General features: G+C 43.5%; 1 protein-coding gene across 2 annotated transcripts in view; it reads right to left on the bottom strand.

Moving 5' to 3' along the window:
* Positions 1–17,284, bottom strand: part of LOC112221591 (multiple epidermal growth factor-like domains protein 6) — a 72,265-nt gene that overhangs the window by 39,884 nt on the left and 15,097 nt on the right. For both annotated transcript variants that reach the window (XM_042303598.1, XM_042303597.1), the window contains exons 3-5: positions 6,050–6,175; positions 362–484; positions 141–263 (exon numbers count right to left, since the gene is read on the bottom strand). In XM_042303598.1, the coding sequence (XP_042159532.1) occupies positions 141–263; positions 362–484; positions 6,050–6,175 (372 nt within the window). The remainder of the gene's footprint in view (positions 1–140; positions 264–361; positions 485–6,049; positions 6,176–17,284) is intronic.

Raw genomic sequence — 17,284 nt, 5'->3', positions numbered from 1 at the left:
GAATATGGATGATGATTCATGCCAGTAAAAATGCTATAATAAAAGTGTAATTGTGTAATGCTATTTTGACATCACAGATAATTGGTAATGTCTCAGTGAGTAAATGGGAGTTGACTGAAAGTGAATGAAAGTTGACTTACGATAGCATTTCCTGCCGTTGGCACCCAACTTGTATGCTGGGTTACAGACACAGGTAAAGGAACCCTGGGTGTTATGGCAACCGTGGGCACAGGCAGTTTGGCCTGTCTCACACTCATCGATGTCTGAGACACACACACACACACACACACCTTAAATCATTGTAATCACCATTACCACCAATAGACTAATCCCTAGAAGCATAGTCAATTCGGAAGTTTACCTTCACAGTTTTTGCCATCCTGTGCCAGTGTATATCCAGGACGACAGTCACACTGAGATCGTCCTCCTTCATTTCTACAGGTGTGCACACAGCCTCCATTTCTGTCTGCACACGGGTTTCTCACTGGAACACAGTAACACAGAATGAGTACAATAATGTACGTACACATACACACACAGACTGACAGAAACACACACACAAACACAAACATTCTCCATGCTCTTGCCGGCACTCTGCCTTGTGGTTTTGAGGGAGTAAGAGGGTAATGGGGTTAAATGGGAGTCTGGTTACTTTCTCCCTGCAGATATGGCCATAATTACTTCCATGTCTGGACCCCTGAGAGGTGAATTTCCAAGTGGCTACACGTATTAGGAATCAAGTGCCATTTCCTTTATTTCTTGGTAGCTACTTGTTGTCGATGTATGGAAGACAGTGCACATCTAGCTAAGCAGGAAACAGAGAATTCATTGTAAAGGAACACAAAGTCAGTAAAAGGTACAAGATTTCCACATCTGCCCAAAGATAGAATTGATACAACAGTAACAATGTAACTTTTCCACAATGCCGGTTTGTTTGAAATCCACCCTAGGTATAACTATTTCATGCATTGCGCTCTTGGATGGTGCATTGGTAACCAAGGCAACAGTGAGCCTCTGGTAAGACTCAGTTAATGTGTATTGGCCAGTCAGTCTGCTGGCCAGACAGACCAATGGTCAGAGGTCGCCAAGCCAATGGCAAGTCTCGCCAAGCCAACCGGTCTCTGTCTCAGACCTCGCAGTTGGACACAAGACTAGAGGAATTTCAAAGCTCGCCAAAGTGGACAGTAATTTAACATTTTTTTGTTATTACAGTTCACACTTCCCAACAGCTGCAAGCTCTGCTTTATAACCTCATAAATTACTATAATTGTATTTTCCCCTCTATTTTATCAAAACCATTTAAATATCACTACAATCCAATTGGATTGTAAACATAATTGACATTTCTCTGAGGGCTTTTTTGTCTTTTGATGTTTAAATGTAAAATTCCAACAATATTACATGTGTCTTGATATATAAAATACGACATGTTGAATCTGATATCTACGTGTCGACCACAATAAGAACCATCTGAAGTATAATTCAGAAGTAAGGATCCAGGCTGCCAATGGCCTTTGGGTAAGGACTGAGGACAGCCAGCCACGATATCTGAAGCCAACCGCTCCAGCACAGCTGTGTATTTCAGCTAAGCTCATAGTGCAGGGGATTTGTGAAAATTCTGTTTACTTTTTCATAAAAGCATGAAACTTTGTAAACTTGTACAGTTTGGGGCCCTGAACATTTAGATATGGAGGCATCGGAAAAACACCTGCAAATAAGGTATTTATTTCTCCTATCTCCTGAACCAAGCATGCTATTACAGAGAAGGTGATGTTTACCCCTATGTTTTGATGGTCAAGGATTACAATGGTACTATGCACAACATCAAATCGCAACCTAGAGGCAGTGGCAGTCATTTTGCTATTCCGCCATAGCTGGACAATGTATTTTCCGTCATATCTACTGAATGATATCACAGAAGGTGATGTTTACAACTATGTATTGATGGTCAATTAATAAAATTATATCCCGTAAAACATCAAACAGTTCAGATTATTATATAATGGTGGACTGCTGTGGTAAACAATGGAAAGAAATAAAATGAAATCTCAGTTTCTGACAATGGGGAAGGGAGATACCTAGTACGTTGTACAACTGAATGCCTTCAACTGAAATGTGTCTTCTGCATTTAACCCACTGAATCAGAGAGGTTTGGGGGGGCTGCCATAATCAACATCGTCAGCATCCGGGGAACAGTGGGTTAACTGCCTTGCTCAGGAGCAGAATGACAAATTTTCACCTTGTCAGCTCGGGGATTCGATCCAGCAACCTTTTGGTTACTGGCCGACTAGGCTAACTGCTCAATGTCAATGTAGCACTCACTTCAGTCATCATGAAGTGCTTTGAGAGACTAGTCAAGGACCATATCAACTCCACCCTACCTGACACCCTAGACCCACTCCAATTTGCTTACGGCCCCAATAGGTCCACAGACGACGCAATCGCAATCACACTGCACACTGCCCTAACCCATCTGGACAAGAGGAAAACCTATTTAAGAATGCTGTTCATCGACTACCGCTCAGCATTTAACACCATAGTACTGGGTCTCAACCCCGCCCTGTGCAACTGGGTCCTGGACGTCCTGACGGGCCGCCCCCAGGTGGTGAGGGTAGGTAACAACATCTCCACCCCGCTGATCCTCAACACTGAGGCCCCACAAGGGTGCATTCTAAGCCCTCTCCTGTATTCCCTGTTCATCCATGACTGCGTGGCCATGCATAACTCCAACTCAATCATCAAGTTTGCAGACGACACTACAGTGGTAGGCTTGATTTACTAACAACGACGAGACGGCCTACAGGGAGGAGGTGAGGGCCCTTGGAGTGTGGTGTCAGGAAAATAACCTCACACTCAACGTCAACAACACTAAGGAGATGATCGTGGACTTCAGGAAAAAGCAGAGGGAGCACCCCCCTATCCACATCGACGGGACAGTAGTGGAGAGCGTGGAAAGTTTTAAGTTCCTCGGCGTACCTATCACGGACAAACTGGAATGGTCCACCCACACAGACAGCGTGGTGAAGAAGGCGCAGCAGCGCCTCTTCAACCTCAGGAGGCTGAAAAAAATTGGCTTGTAACCAAGAACACTCAAACTTTTACAGATGCACAATTGAAAGCATCCTGTCGGGCTGTATCACCGCCTGGTACGGCAACTGCTCTGCCCACAACCGTAAGGCTCTCCAGAGGGTAGTGAGGTCTGCACAACGCATCACCGGGGGCAAACTACCTGCCCTCCAGGACACCTACACCACCTGATGTCACAGGAAGGCCAAAAATATCATCAAGGACAACAACCACCTGAGCCACTGCCTCTTCAACCCGCTATCATCCAGAAGGCGAGGTCAGTAGAGGTGGATCAAAGCTGGGACCGAGAGACTGAAAAACAGCTTCTATCTCAAGGACATCAGATTGTTAAACAGCCATCACTAACATTGAGTGGCTGCTGCCAACATACTGACTCAACTCTAGCCACTTTAATAATGGAAAAATTGATGTAATAAATGTATCACTAGCCACTTTAAACAATGCCACTTTATATAATGTTTACATACCCTACATTACTCATCTCATATGTATATACTGTACTCTATACCATCTACTGCATCTTGCCTATGCCGTTCGGCCATCACTCATCCATATATTTTTATGTACATATTCTTATTCATTCCTTTACACTTGTGTGTATAAGGTAGTTGTTGTGAAATTGTTAGGCTAGATTACTTGTTAGATATTACTGTACTGTCGGAACTAGAAGCACAAACATTTCACTACACTCGCATTAACATCTGCTAACCATGTGCATGTGACATTTAAAATTTGATTTGATTTTACGTACACCTTATAATATTATTTCTGTTGTTGATTTGTAAATTTGATTGAACTAGTTTTTTGAGAAATATTATACTTTAGGTTAAGCTTAGTTTGGGGGCAATGTGGAATCAATAATTTTTTATTCTGCTTTACTGAAAATGTATCATCATTGACACCATGCTAAGGTACGAGCAAGAAAGATTCTGCACGGGACAAGAACGGATGTCTGGTCCCCCACAGTTTATCAGGTACACCCATCTAGTACAGGGTCGTACCACAACTTTACCTCCACAACAGCCTGAATTCTTCAGGGCATGGAAACAGTATCAAGGGACCCAACGTGTACCAGGAAAACATTCCTTTCACCATTACACCACTGGATGGGGCCATGGACTCACGTTACTTACGCCAAATCCTTACGCCAACAGGGACCCCGATTTGTCAGACCAGGCAATGTTTTTCCACTCCTCAATTGTCCAGTGTTGCTGATCGCGTGCCCACTAGAGCCGCTTCTTCATGTTTTTAGCTGATAGGAGTGGAATCCGGTGGGGTCGTCTGCCGCAATAGCCCATCCGTGACAAGGACCGATGAGTTGTGCGTTGCTAGATGCCGTTCTGCACACCACTGTTGTACTGCGCTGTTATTTGCCTGTCGGTGGCCTGCCTGTTAGCTTGCATGATTCTTGCCATTTTCCTTCGACCTCTCATCAACGAGCTGTTTTCACCCACAGGACTGCCACCGACTGGATGTTTTTGGTTTGTTGCACCATTCTTGGTAAACCCTAGACACTGTCGTGCGTGAAAAGCCCAGGAAGCCGGCCGTTTCTGTGATACTGGAACCAGCGCTCCTAGTACCGATGATCATAACACGCTCAAAGTCCCTTAGGTCACTCATTTTGCCCATTCTAACGTTCAATCTAACAGTAACTGAATGCCTCCATGTCCATCTGCTTGCTTTATATACCACGTGAATCACTGTCTGTAGGAGCAAACCATTTTCATGAACAGGGTGGTGTACCTAAAACTGTATGTCTAAAAGACACATCTGGATTTAGAATTTGTCAGGATGTAGTGTATATCCACCAAACTCCAAAATTGCTTTGGAAATGGTCTGTATTCTTTAGAATATTAAAAACGTGTAATGTAAAGATATCCCCTGATATGGATGCTTTTTCGCCCAGTGGCAGTCCAACATTTTATAATAATCATAACTATTTATGATGTTGTACATGGCACAATTGTAATCCTTGACCATCAAAACATTGGTGCAGACATCACCTTTTCTGTGTTATTATGTATAGTTCAGCAGATATGACGGGAAAAATACACTGTCCGCTTATAGCGAAATAGCAAAATGGCCACCATGGATGCCAGGGGGCATTTTTTATGTTGTGCATGGCATTACTGTAATCCTTGACCATCAACATAGAGAGGTAGACATCATATTTTCTGTGTTAACATGTTTGGTTCATAAGATATGATGCACAATGCATTGTTTATTTATGGCGGAATGTCCACCACATCCGCCGGGAGGTGTTTTTGCGATGCCTCCATCTGAACATTTTCAGGGCCCCAAACTGTACAAGTGTACCAAGTTTCAAGCTTTTATGAAAAAGTGAACATATCTCCACAGATTTGGCACATATTGCCTGGACTATAAAATGTATACTCCATCTACTGTATCTGAAGCAGGAGGAAATCTGGGCGCTAGAGCTTGGGCAAGTGGTCATTAACACAAGCTAGCAAGTTACAATGGACAGAATCGGTGCAGTCTGCAGCCTTTAAGAAGACATAATTGTGTTTTATTGCATTTCAAATTCACCACAGGCCAAGGCTGCCAAACTCCTTTAGGGGGTCATACCAAATGGGCATGGGAAACAACAATGGCCACAAGTGCAATTGAGTTTGTTTAATGTGTTACTTTTATTAGGCTGCGGTATTTGTTCATGGTTTTCATGGGCTTTGTTGGAGAAAACATAGTGGAGCTGGTAAGTTAAACACCAGGATGGATTTATAGTCATAGAATGACATTAGATTTCTTTGGCCCCACGACAGATCAAACAGGCAGAAAATGAACTGTTGAAGTATAGCCAATACAGCGAATGCAGCCAACACAGCACAGTAAGCATTTTGTTATTCCCTGTCATGAAAAACAAAGAATAAAAAGGATGGACTGAGAAGTTTGCACACAAGCACACACAGGTTTTTCCTTTAAATGGCCGACTAGTGGCACTTACACTTGCAGTGTTTGCTGTCCTCTGCAAGATGATAGTTGGGTCTGCAGCGACACTGGTAGTGATCCGGGGACAGCTGCACACAGTCCTGCTCACAGCCTCCATTTCTGACAGCACAGGACTGGACGGCTGGGGAGAAACACACAGAGTGAGACATGATAGATCAACAATTAAAGGTGATGTACAGTACACAAATGTAATTGATTGATTATCATGTGAAGAAAGAGTACCTGTTTAGAAACTCTCAAAGTTACATGTTTGACCACCATTGTTTTTTAAATTCAGATTATCTACAATGACACAGGCAAATAGTTGTTAATGCAAGCAGGATAAACTCGCGGAAATTACATGTACAGTAGGTCTGCTCGCTCTGACAGCAGGAGCAAGTGTTTGTCTATATGTTCTCACAAAGTGCAAGACACCACCAGATCGTTTCAAATATTTGATTTATGCTAACGCATAACCCAAGGTGAACTGTATCTCAAAGATGAGATGTAGCTCCTGCATTTTCAGTTGGAGGAACTCAGAAAAAGGAGTTCCAGTTTCAAAACAAAAACAAACATGAACCCCATCTACACTCCGATCTGGGAAAATGATGAAGGCGCTGACCCCACTCCGCTCCACTCTGTTTTCTCTTCAATTGCCATCTCAGGACAGAGGCCCAATAATAACAACGCTTTTTTTGCTGATCCATTCGCGAGACATCTGATTCGGGCCGATGAACCTGCGGACAGCAGGGTACTTACAATACGTGGCTCATTGCAGTGGACCTTGACTAGAAACAACCCTTGCCGCTCACCCCTAGATCCCTCAAACTCAACTCTGGACCTTCGGAGCCAGTTCCACTGCTTGGTTTCGTTGTTCCCTTCTAATCAAGAACAGATTGAGACCTGGCACACCAGGTGCGTGCAATGAATTATGAGGTAGAACATAAAATCAGCAGGCTCCAGACCTCGTTGGGTAAGAGTTGAATACCCCTGCTCTAGAGCCCAGGAACGTTATGCATATCTGAAAGGACTGGATAGGTATAAGCAATATGATAGTTGCTCAAACTTGCCCACTAGGTGGAACTTGCAATATTTCCCACACTTATCTTATCCTGTCAGATCTAGTGCCAAGAGTGGTATAGGGGCAGGGGGTTGCGTTTGACATATGTTTATTCAGGAAAGCTGTGAGATCTTCAGTGGAAAGTATCAGGTCTTCCCCTGACTGACAACGTTCTCCGGGAAGCCATAATGACTCACTTGACATGGTCGCTTTGGCAAGTAAATTGCCTATATGCTCTCCATTGATAGTAAATCACCCAAAACGTCACATGACCAATACATTGAATATATAATTTTGGTCCACATTTCATACTAATTCTCAAATAGCAATGTTAATTTTCCCAATGATGGATGAGTTGGCTCCTTCGGCTGTGCTATGCCTGAACCCAGATGAGGTGTGAGTGAAAGAATGACATGGGGAAGAAAGAGCAAAGATTATGGATATACTGACAAGATACATGTCTCTCCACCATAACAAATGGGAGTTGTTGTCCACAAAGTGGCACGGCGGGCTGTATACCTCCCGCCAATCCGTTCTTTGGATTGGTAGACACATCTCATTATTGTAATCCTTATTTAAATATTCAATGAGGGTTGTTGACGTCAACCGCCTGTATTCAATGGAGAGAGCTGCTATGCTACTAGGCTCATGCCATGAATATGCATAGCCATCTCGAGACAACTCCGGTGTAAAGAGTTGTTTGGGAAACTCTGTGCTAGGGAACAGTTGAGACTATTTAGGGCTTATAAATAATCCAAAAGGCCAGACACATATACGTGGGTTGTCATGCAAATTCTTACACAGGGACATTTGAAATCAATCTTAAATTAATCCTTATTTATTATCAGCCTGCTGGAGAGGTTCCAACAAACTTGATGCACCATAGTGAACATCTGTTAGGAGCTCTAACGGGGCAGTCCCGTTAATTCCCTTATATACTGCAGACAAGTCCTATTTGCATGATTTAGCTTATTCATTATTCATAAATAATGAATGCTTGCTTCATTCATGTGACCGATCAATACCTCATGAGGCTTCTTCTCTCTAAGCTGAGACCTTGAAACTGGGATATCTTTCGTTCTTAAACAAGGTCTGGGCGTACTGCCAAATTGCAGATACTGATAAGTGAGGATTCGTTCAATATGGTCACTTGTATGAACACAGAAAACTGTTATTAAAAAAGCATATGAATAGAACACAGAAATGTGTTATTATAAAATCACAAACATTAAACATTTCCAGCACAGGGTCTATACTTTTTTTCAGGGAAATAGATAAATGAATTTCAAATAAATCGAGCTCAATCTGAGTCTTTGATAAAAAAAACTTTTGTGACGTAGGAACACTCTAAGGGTGTGGTCAGTCAGTCATATGTTTCTCATTAAAGCATATGTCATAGAGTTTATGTATGGTGTCTTATTTTGCTCTACTGTTTGGAACAGCCTTGAGTTTGTAAGCTGCCTTTAATTTAAAGGAGGAAAACAAGGCCTGGCAAAAAAACAACAGCATGAGAAGAATGAGATGGTTTGAATGACACATCATGCCATCAGAGGGTTCCATGACATCAAAGTAGCCTGATTAAAATCTAAATAAATAACTAAATTTAATATGCGCTTCTGGACTGCACGCAGTTGCTGTGCAGACACCAAGAGGGAATCTAAGATTAGTGCGTGTGTCGGAGCACATCTTCTACCTCTCAGTGGTGAATAGGAACAGCAATGGGGTTAAAAGTATTTGTAGTTGAACTGAAATGACGGCTTTGGGGGTGGCCAACACTCCAGAGCTACAGGGGGTGCACATTTATGTTCCAGCTCTAACACACCTGATTTTATTAATTCATTGTTTGCCAGGACCTTGGTTAGCTGAATCAGTTGTGTTAGTGCAGGGCTCGAACAAAACATTGCACACTCGTAGCTCTCCAGGAAAAGGATGAATCAATGAATTGATCATTATAATCACAAACTGAGGTAGTGTAATTTGGGGCCCATTTCCATGAAAACGTTAATAATATGAATGGGTTCCCATCTCTGTGGTAATTACTCATAAAAATACACAAATCAGGCTATTTGTAGGCAAGCTGTAACATTTCCTTCAAACCGGCCCTGGTCAAAGCCAACAATGTTTCAACAGGCCTCGGGGGCTTCCCATGGCCCGCTGCGAGGCAACGGTCCTAAATCAAACACACAGACAAGAGAAGAGTAACAACTTTGCTATATAGTGACTCTTATCATGTTTATCTTTACTTTTTTGATACATAAAGATCATACTATTATCACATATGACCTCCAGCCACTTCTGGGCATCAGATCGACAGTTACTAACCTTAATTTGGACTTAAAATATGACTTCAACTCCGACTGAGCTATTCGACTGTTCATACCCGATCCTATTTCTTTGTTCCATGGGCTAAAAAAACGCTACAGGTGTAGACACAGGAGACAAGGTGGATTCCTGGTGAAATTGTGGCAAAGACAAAACCAAACGGTGCTTTCCTCCATTCTATTGGAAAATTTCCAGTCACTCGAGAATAAGATCGATGATCTTCGTTCGAGTCTCTCTGTTACAGAATTGTTTTATTTTGAGGTATCACGTTAGCACGTAGGGCACATCAATTGGTGTCACCTTGTTAGTAAGTATGTGTTACACCTGTGCTAGCTTGTCCATTTCGTTAGTCGGAAGGTGTTTCACCTGTGCTAGCCCATGTGATATTTAAGAGTGGCTGGCTCAGCGCTCCAGTTGAGCTTGAGAGATGTTGGGAGAGCTACATTTCATGTCAGCTGAGGTGCGATTTTGAGCTCAACCTCGTAAGTTTGAAAGAAGACTCTTTTTCTTTTTACGCCCTATCCGAAGTTGTTGTGGGTTTTTCTTGTAGTTTGTCTTTTTGGAGGCAAACCTAGTGGGAATCCATGGTGGGTGTCTTACTAGCGGCTTTGCCAACTTTCAGTGGGAACCCACATGGGTGCCTTTCAGAAACCTTTTTGAACCCCTTTCTGTTTTGTTTTGGTTATCAAAGTCATTTTCGTTGTTAGTCCCCTTTCCGGTAGCGATATATTGAGTTTGTCTTGTGAGAACGTAACATCTCCTATCAGAGAGACTTGGAAAGCTGGATGTTATATGTATGTCTTACTGAAACGTGGCTGGATGATGATGCTATGCAAGTAGTACTCGGTGGATTCTCCATGCAGAGGCAGGATCGTACAGAGGCTTTGTAGAAGTCGCAAGGAGGTGTAGTGTTTTTAAAAATAAAAAAACAACTGGTGTGCTACTAATCTCTAGCTCTTTCTCACCTGATAAAGAATACCTCATGGTAAGCTGCAGACCCTTTTATCTACCAAGAGATTTCTCATCTGTAATTATCACAGCGGTCTACATCAAATCAAATCAAAGTTTATCCCACCCCAAGCCAACAACAAACACTCTGGCACTCAACGAACTGTATGGGCCTATAAACAAACAAGAAAAGGCTCACCCAGAGGCAGCGTTTCTGGTGTGTGGAGACTATAGCACGGGTAGACTTAGAACCGTTCCACCTCACTTCTAGCAACATGTCTCCTGCGCCATTAGGGGTGCTATGTGGCAGGGCTTGCAGACGATAACGGATTATAATAGGAAACCCAGCCATGCGATGCAGAACTCCCAAATTAGCTAACTGTATTTTATGCTCGCTTCGAGGAATATAACACTGTGCCTTGCATGAAATCACCTGTTATTTGGATGACTACTGTATGTGATCTTGCTCTCCGTGGCCCACATGAGCAAAACATTTAAACGGGTTAACAACCACAAGGCGGAATACCAGGGGGTGGTCTCAAAGCATGCGCAGACCAGCTGGCAAGTGTCTTCACAGACATTTTCAATCTCTCCTAGTCTCAGTCTGTAATCCCAACATGTTTCAAGCTGACCACCCTTGTCCCTGTTCCCAAGAGCTCCAAGGTAACCTGCCTAAACAACTGTCATTCTGCAGCACTCACATCTGTAATTATGAACTCCTTTGGAAGACTGGTCATGGCACACATCAACACCCTCATCCCAGACACCCTAGACCCACTCCAATTCACATACCGGCCCAACAGACCCACAGATGACACAATCACTTCACACTGCCCTCTCCCACCTGGACAAGAGGGGAAATAACTATGTGAGAATGCTGTTCATAGACTACAGCTCAGCTTTCAACACCATAGTGCCCTCCAAGCTCATCACCAAGCTAGGGACCCTGGGACTGAACCCCTTCCCCTGCAACTGGATCCTGGATTTCCTGACGGGGCGGCACCAAGTCGTGAGGGTAGGCAACAACACCTCCGCCACGCTGACCCTCAGCACAGGGGCCCCTCAGGTGTGTGTGCTTAGTCCTCTCCTGTACTCCCTGTTCACCCATGACTGCATGGCCAAGCACAAGTCCAACATCATCATCAAGTTTGCCGATAACACGACGGTGGTAGACCTGATCACCAACAGCGATGAGTCCGCCTACAGGGAGGAGGTCAGAAACTTAGCAGTGTGGTGCCAGGACAACAACCTCTCCCTCAATGTCAATAAGACCAAGGAGCTTATTGTGGAATATAGGAGAAAGAGGGGCTGTTGTGGAGCGGGGGGGGGGGATGTTTTGGAGTGGGTTGAGAGCGTCAAGTTCCTTTGCATTCACATCACTAAGGACCTAATCTGGCCCACACACACCCACACAATCGTGAAGGGGGCACGGCAGCGCTTCTTCCCCCTCAGAAGGCTGAAAAGATTTGGAATGGGCCCTCGTATTCCCAGGGGGTGTCAGGGGGTGTGGTCATACTGTAGCTCCATTCTTGTGTATTTTATTTTATTACACTTGTTACCGTTTATTTTTAATTCTTAATTATAAGCGGAATGGAATTGTTTTACTATGGTCATACTACGGATCATTTAGCTAATTGATTTTGAGTTGTAGGACCTCTTTAGGTATAAAAAATAAAACTATTTGAAAAATTATTGACACACACATTCATAAATAGCAAAAAAGACAGTCAAACGTATCATAAGAAACATGGTTTTTAAGTGTTTGTCCGATATCTAGGAGATACAAGAAAGCTCAGGAAATACAGTTGAAGTCAGAAGTTTACATACACCTTAGCCAAATACATTTAAACTCATTTAATCCTAGTAAAAATTCCCTGTCTTAGGTCAGTTAGGATCACCACTTTATTTTCAGAAATGTCAGAATAATAGTGAAATATCAGAATAATTAATAGTAGAGAGAATTATTCATTTCAGCTTTTATTTATTTCATCACTTTCCCAGTTGGTCAGAAGTTTACATACACTCAGTTAGTATTTAGTAGCATTGCCTTTTAATTGTTTAACTTGGGTCAAACGTTTTGGGTAGCCTTCCACAAGCTTCCCACAATAAGTTGGGTGAATTTTGACCCATTCCTCCTGACAGAGCTGGTGTAACTGAGTCAGGTTTGTAGGACTCCTTGCTTGCACACGCTTTTTCAGTTCTGCCCAAAAAATGTCTATGGGATTGAGGTCAGGGCTTTGTGATGGCTACTCCAATACCTTGACTTTGTTGTCCTTAAGCCATTTTGTATTTGTATTTGTCCATTTGGAAGACCCATTTGCGACAAATCTTTAACTTCCTGACTGATGTCTTGAGATATTGCTTTAATATATCCACATAATTTCACTCCTCATGATGCCATCTATTTTGTGAAGTGCACCAGTCCCTCCTGCAGCAAAGCACCACCACAACATGATGCTGCCACCCCGTGCTTCGTGGTTGGGATGGTGTTCTTCGGCTTGCAAGCCTCCCCCTTTTTTCTCTAAACATAACGATGGTCATTAGACCAGAGGACATTTCTTCATAAAGTACGATCTTTGTCCCCATGTGCAGTTGCAAACCATAGTCTGGCTTTTTTTATGGCGGATTTGGAGCAGGGGCTTCTTCCTTGCTGAGATGCCTTTCAGGTTATGTCAATATAGGACTTGTTTTACTGTGGATATGGATAACTTTGCACCTGTTTCCTCCAGCATCTTCACAAGGTCCTTTGCTGTTGTTCTGGGATTGATTTGCACTTTTTGCAACAAAGTATGAAGTTGGTTACCAAGAAATGTGTGGTTGAAAAACAAGTTTTAATGACACCAACCTGTATGTAAACTTCCGACTTCAACTGCATATACACTGCTCAAAACAATAGCGAAGGGAACACTAAAATAACACTAAAATAACACTAAAATAACACATCCTAGATCTGAATGAATGAAATATTCTTATTAATACTTTTTTCTTTACATAGTTGAATGTGCTGACAAAATCACACAAAAATTATCAATGGAAATCAAATTTATCAACCCATGGAGGTCTGGATTTGGAGTCACACTCAAAATTAAAGTGGAAAAACACACTACAGGCTTAAAACAAGTCAAAATGAGGCTCAGTAGTGTGTGTGGCCTTCACGTGCCTGTATGACCTCCCTACAATGCCTGGCCATGCTCCTGATGAGGTGGCAGATGGTCTCCTGAGGGATTTTTTATTTATTTTATTTTACTAGGCAAGTCAGTTAAGAACAAATTCTTATTTTCAATGACGGCCTAGGAACAGTGGGTTAACTGCCTGTTCAGGGGCAGAACGACAGATTTGTACCTTGTCAGCTCGGGGGTTTGAACTTGCAACCTTCCGGTTACTAGTCCAACGCTCTAACCACTAGTCTACCCTGCTGCCCCGGATCTCCTCCCAGACCTGAACTAAAGCATCCGCCAACTCCCGCCAACTCCTGGATAGTCTGTGGTGCAAAAGACTTGGTGGATGGAGCGAGACATGATGTCCCAGATGTGCTCAATTGGATTCAGGTCTGGGGAATGGGCGGGCCAGTCCATAGCATCAATGCCTTCCTCTTGCAGGAACTCCTGACACACTCAAGCCACATGAGGTCTAGTATTGTCTTGCATGAGGAGGAACCCAGGGCCAACCGCACCAGCATATGGTCTCACAAGGGGTCTGAGGATCTCATCTCGGTACCTAATGGCAGTCAGGCTACCTCTGGCGAGCACATGGAGGGCTGTGCGGCCCCCCAAAGAAATGCCACCCCACACCATGACTTACCCACCGCCAAACCGGTCATGCTGGAGGATGTTGCAGGCAGCAGAACATTCTCCACGGCGTCTCCAGACTCTGTCACGCCTGTCACATGTGCTCAGTGTGAACCTGCTTCCATCTGTGAAGATCACAGGGCGCCAGTGGCGAATTTGCCAATCTTGGTGTTCTCTGGCAAATGCCAAACATCCTGCACGGTGTTGGGCTGTAAGCACAACCCCCACCTGTGGACGTCGGGTCCTCATACCACCCTCATGGAGTCTGTTTCTGACCGATTGAGCAGACACATGCACATTTTTGGCCTGCTGGAGGTCATTTTGCAGGGCTCTGGCAGTGCTCCTCCTGCTCCTCCTTGCACAAAGGTGGAGGAAGCTGTCCTGCTGCTGGGTTGTTGCCCTCCTACGGCCTCCTCCACGTCTCCTGATGTACTGGCCTGTCTCCTGGTAGCGCCTCCATGCTCTGGACACTACGCTGACAGACACAGCAAACCTTCTTGCCACAGCTCGCATTGATGTCCCATCCTGGATGAGCTGCACTACCTGAGCCACTTGTGTGAGTTGTAGACTCCGTCTCATGCTACCACTAGAGTGAAAGCACCGCCAGCATTCAAAAGTGACCAAAACATCAGCCAGGAAGCATAGGAACTGAGAAGTGGTCTGTGGTCACCACCTGAAGAACCACTCCTTTATTGGGGGTGTCTTGCTAATTGCCTATAATTTCCACCTGTTGTCTATTCCATTTGCACAACAGCATGTGAAATTTATTGTCAATCAGTGTTGCTTCCTAAGTGGACAGTTTGATTTCACAGAAGTGTGATTGACTTGGAGTTACATTGTGTTGTTTAAGTGTTCCCTTTATTTTTTTGAGCAGTGTATATACACTACCGTTCAAAAGTTTGAGGTCACTTAGAAATGTCCTAGTTTTTCAACCCCTCCACAAATCACTCCACAAATCGAACCCACAAATGCTGATGCTCCAGATACTCAACTAGTCTAAAGAAGGCCAGTTTTATTGCTTCTTTAATCAGGACAACAGTTTTCAGCTGTGCTTATATAATTGAAAAATGGTTTTCTAATGTTCAATTATCCTTTTAAAATGATAAACTTGGATTAGCTAACACAACATGCCATTGGAACACAGGAGTGATGGTTGCTGATAATGGGCCTCTGTTAGCCTATGTAGATATTCCATTCAAAAATCTGCCGTTTCCAGCTACAATAGTCATTTACAACATTATTAATGTCTACACTGTATTTCTGATCAATTTGATGTTATTTTAATGTACAATTTAAAAACAAAATCTTTCAAAAACAAGGAAATTTGTAATTGCCCCAAACTTTTGAACGGTAGTGTATATATTTATTTTTACTCGTAATTTGGGTAGGCACAAAACTACCTTCATACTTCAATTTTGCTTTTTTTCAAGGGTCCTAGTTACCTTCATACGAGTCCTGTGACACTTGTGCGGGTCATAGAGTAAAACGTAGATGATCATCGTATTCGTGAGAATCTCCCTTTTCCACAGTGAGGTCACATTAGTTTGTAGCCCAAACGGTTCGGTAGCTACAAACAGAAGTTAGCACATCAACGGTACCGACTTCAGACGAGTCCCTTGCCACTTGTGGTGATCTTAGAGCAAAACGGAGAACACCTTCATGTACCTGAGAGTCTCCCCTTTCCATAGTAGTTTGTATGTCAAACTGTTTGGACTCTACAGATGTTTTAGTGAGAAGACAGATTTTCAGGATGTCACTTTTGACTGCAGATGCGGAAGTGCAACATTGGCAAATGCAGTGGATTGAGATGCATCCAAAGCAAACAAATATATTTCTACCTTAAACTGACGGATTTTAAATGTTTTTTTTTTAATAATGTTACTTAGATTGACACACCGTTGCGTCAATCGACTCAAATTCCACTTAAATTCTTTATTTTTGGGAAGGGCTCATAAGCACGCATTTCATGGTAAAGTCTACACCAGTTGTATTCGGCGCATATGACAAATACAATTTGATTTGATTTGAGTTAACCTGACATGCTGTTGTTGTGTGCCAGAGGCAGAAACTGCGCTACTACAGTATATACGCCCAGACACAAACCTGCTCTGTAAGGGCTGCTGGAGAACAGCAGGAAAGCACCTCTTTTGCCAGCACAAAAGACTCTTTGATTCCCCCTTTTGACACAAGCAGAAGGTGAAGACCCCTTTCCCTGCTTTGATGTGAGTCCCAGCCTCTACCATAGCGTAGTTTCCAGATGGCGAGGGCAACAATGGGATACAGCCAGCACGTTGGACCAGATCCACCTCTTTCATCCCAAACCCCTATCACTCCCAAACCACTCCCCCCTGACCTTGGTTGACCTTAGGTGCCCCTCCACAGCTCCACCCTCCCTTTAGGTCTCACTGATGGCTCCAGGGTGAAGTTCCCCAAGGTACAGTAGAGACCTAGAATCAGCTTCCCCTCCTCCAAGCCTAACCTTAACCATAAGTGGGGAAATGCAAAACTGACCCAAGGTCAGTGTCTAGGGTAGGTGTTCCCCAACTTTTTTCATCCACGATCCAGTTTTGATATCTGAAAGTTCTCATGACCCCAACTACAAAATAAATTGTAATTAAAAGCCAAAGTTTACTTTTTTATTTGGGGCTATGGCAGGCAATTGCAAAACATTCTAACAGTATTTCTGATTGTTTTCTCAACTCACGATCACATACTTTTAATGTGGAGCTATACAGCCAATTGCAAATGAGTCTGACATTATCTCTTATCTCACCACCGCTGATGAGATGGGTGTGCTTGTGCATGTCGCATCGGAGCTTCTCAAAGTCAGGGGGTGTGGTCAACAGTGCGCTTCTCATTACTGCTGTCACATCCAACCTGGATCAATATTTGGTTTTAATGCAGACAAGACCACTGCTGAATCCAGCTTCACACAGATATGAGCTGACAAAGGGCACCATGGGCTCTCAAGTGGCGCAGCGGTCTAAGGCACTGCATCTCAGTGCAAGAGGTGTCACTACAGTCCCTGGTTTGAATCCAGACCGTATCACATCCGGCCGTGATTGGGAGTCCCAAAGGGCAGCGCACAATTGGCCCAGTGTCGTCCGGGTTTGGCCGGGGTAGGCCGTCATTG

Source organism: Oncorhynchus tshawytscha, linkage group LG22 (assembly GCF_018296145.1).
Source record: "Oncorhynchus tshawytscha isolate Ot180627B linkage group LG22, Otsh_v2.0, whole genome shotgun sequence".
Classification (NCBI taxonomy): Eukaryota; Metazoa; Chordata; class Actinopteri; order Salmoniformes; family Salmonidae; genus Oncorhynchus; species Oncorhynchus tshawytscha.
Note: the sequence above shows the minus strand (reverse complement) of the source record. Positions and strands in the feature narration are given on the sequence as shown.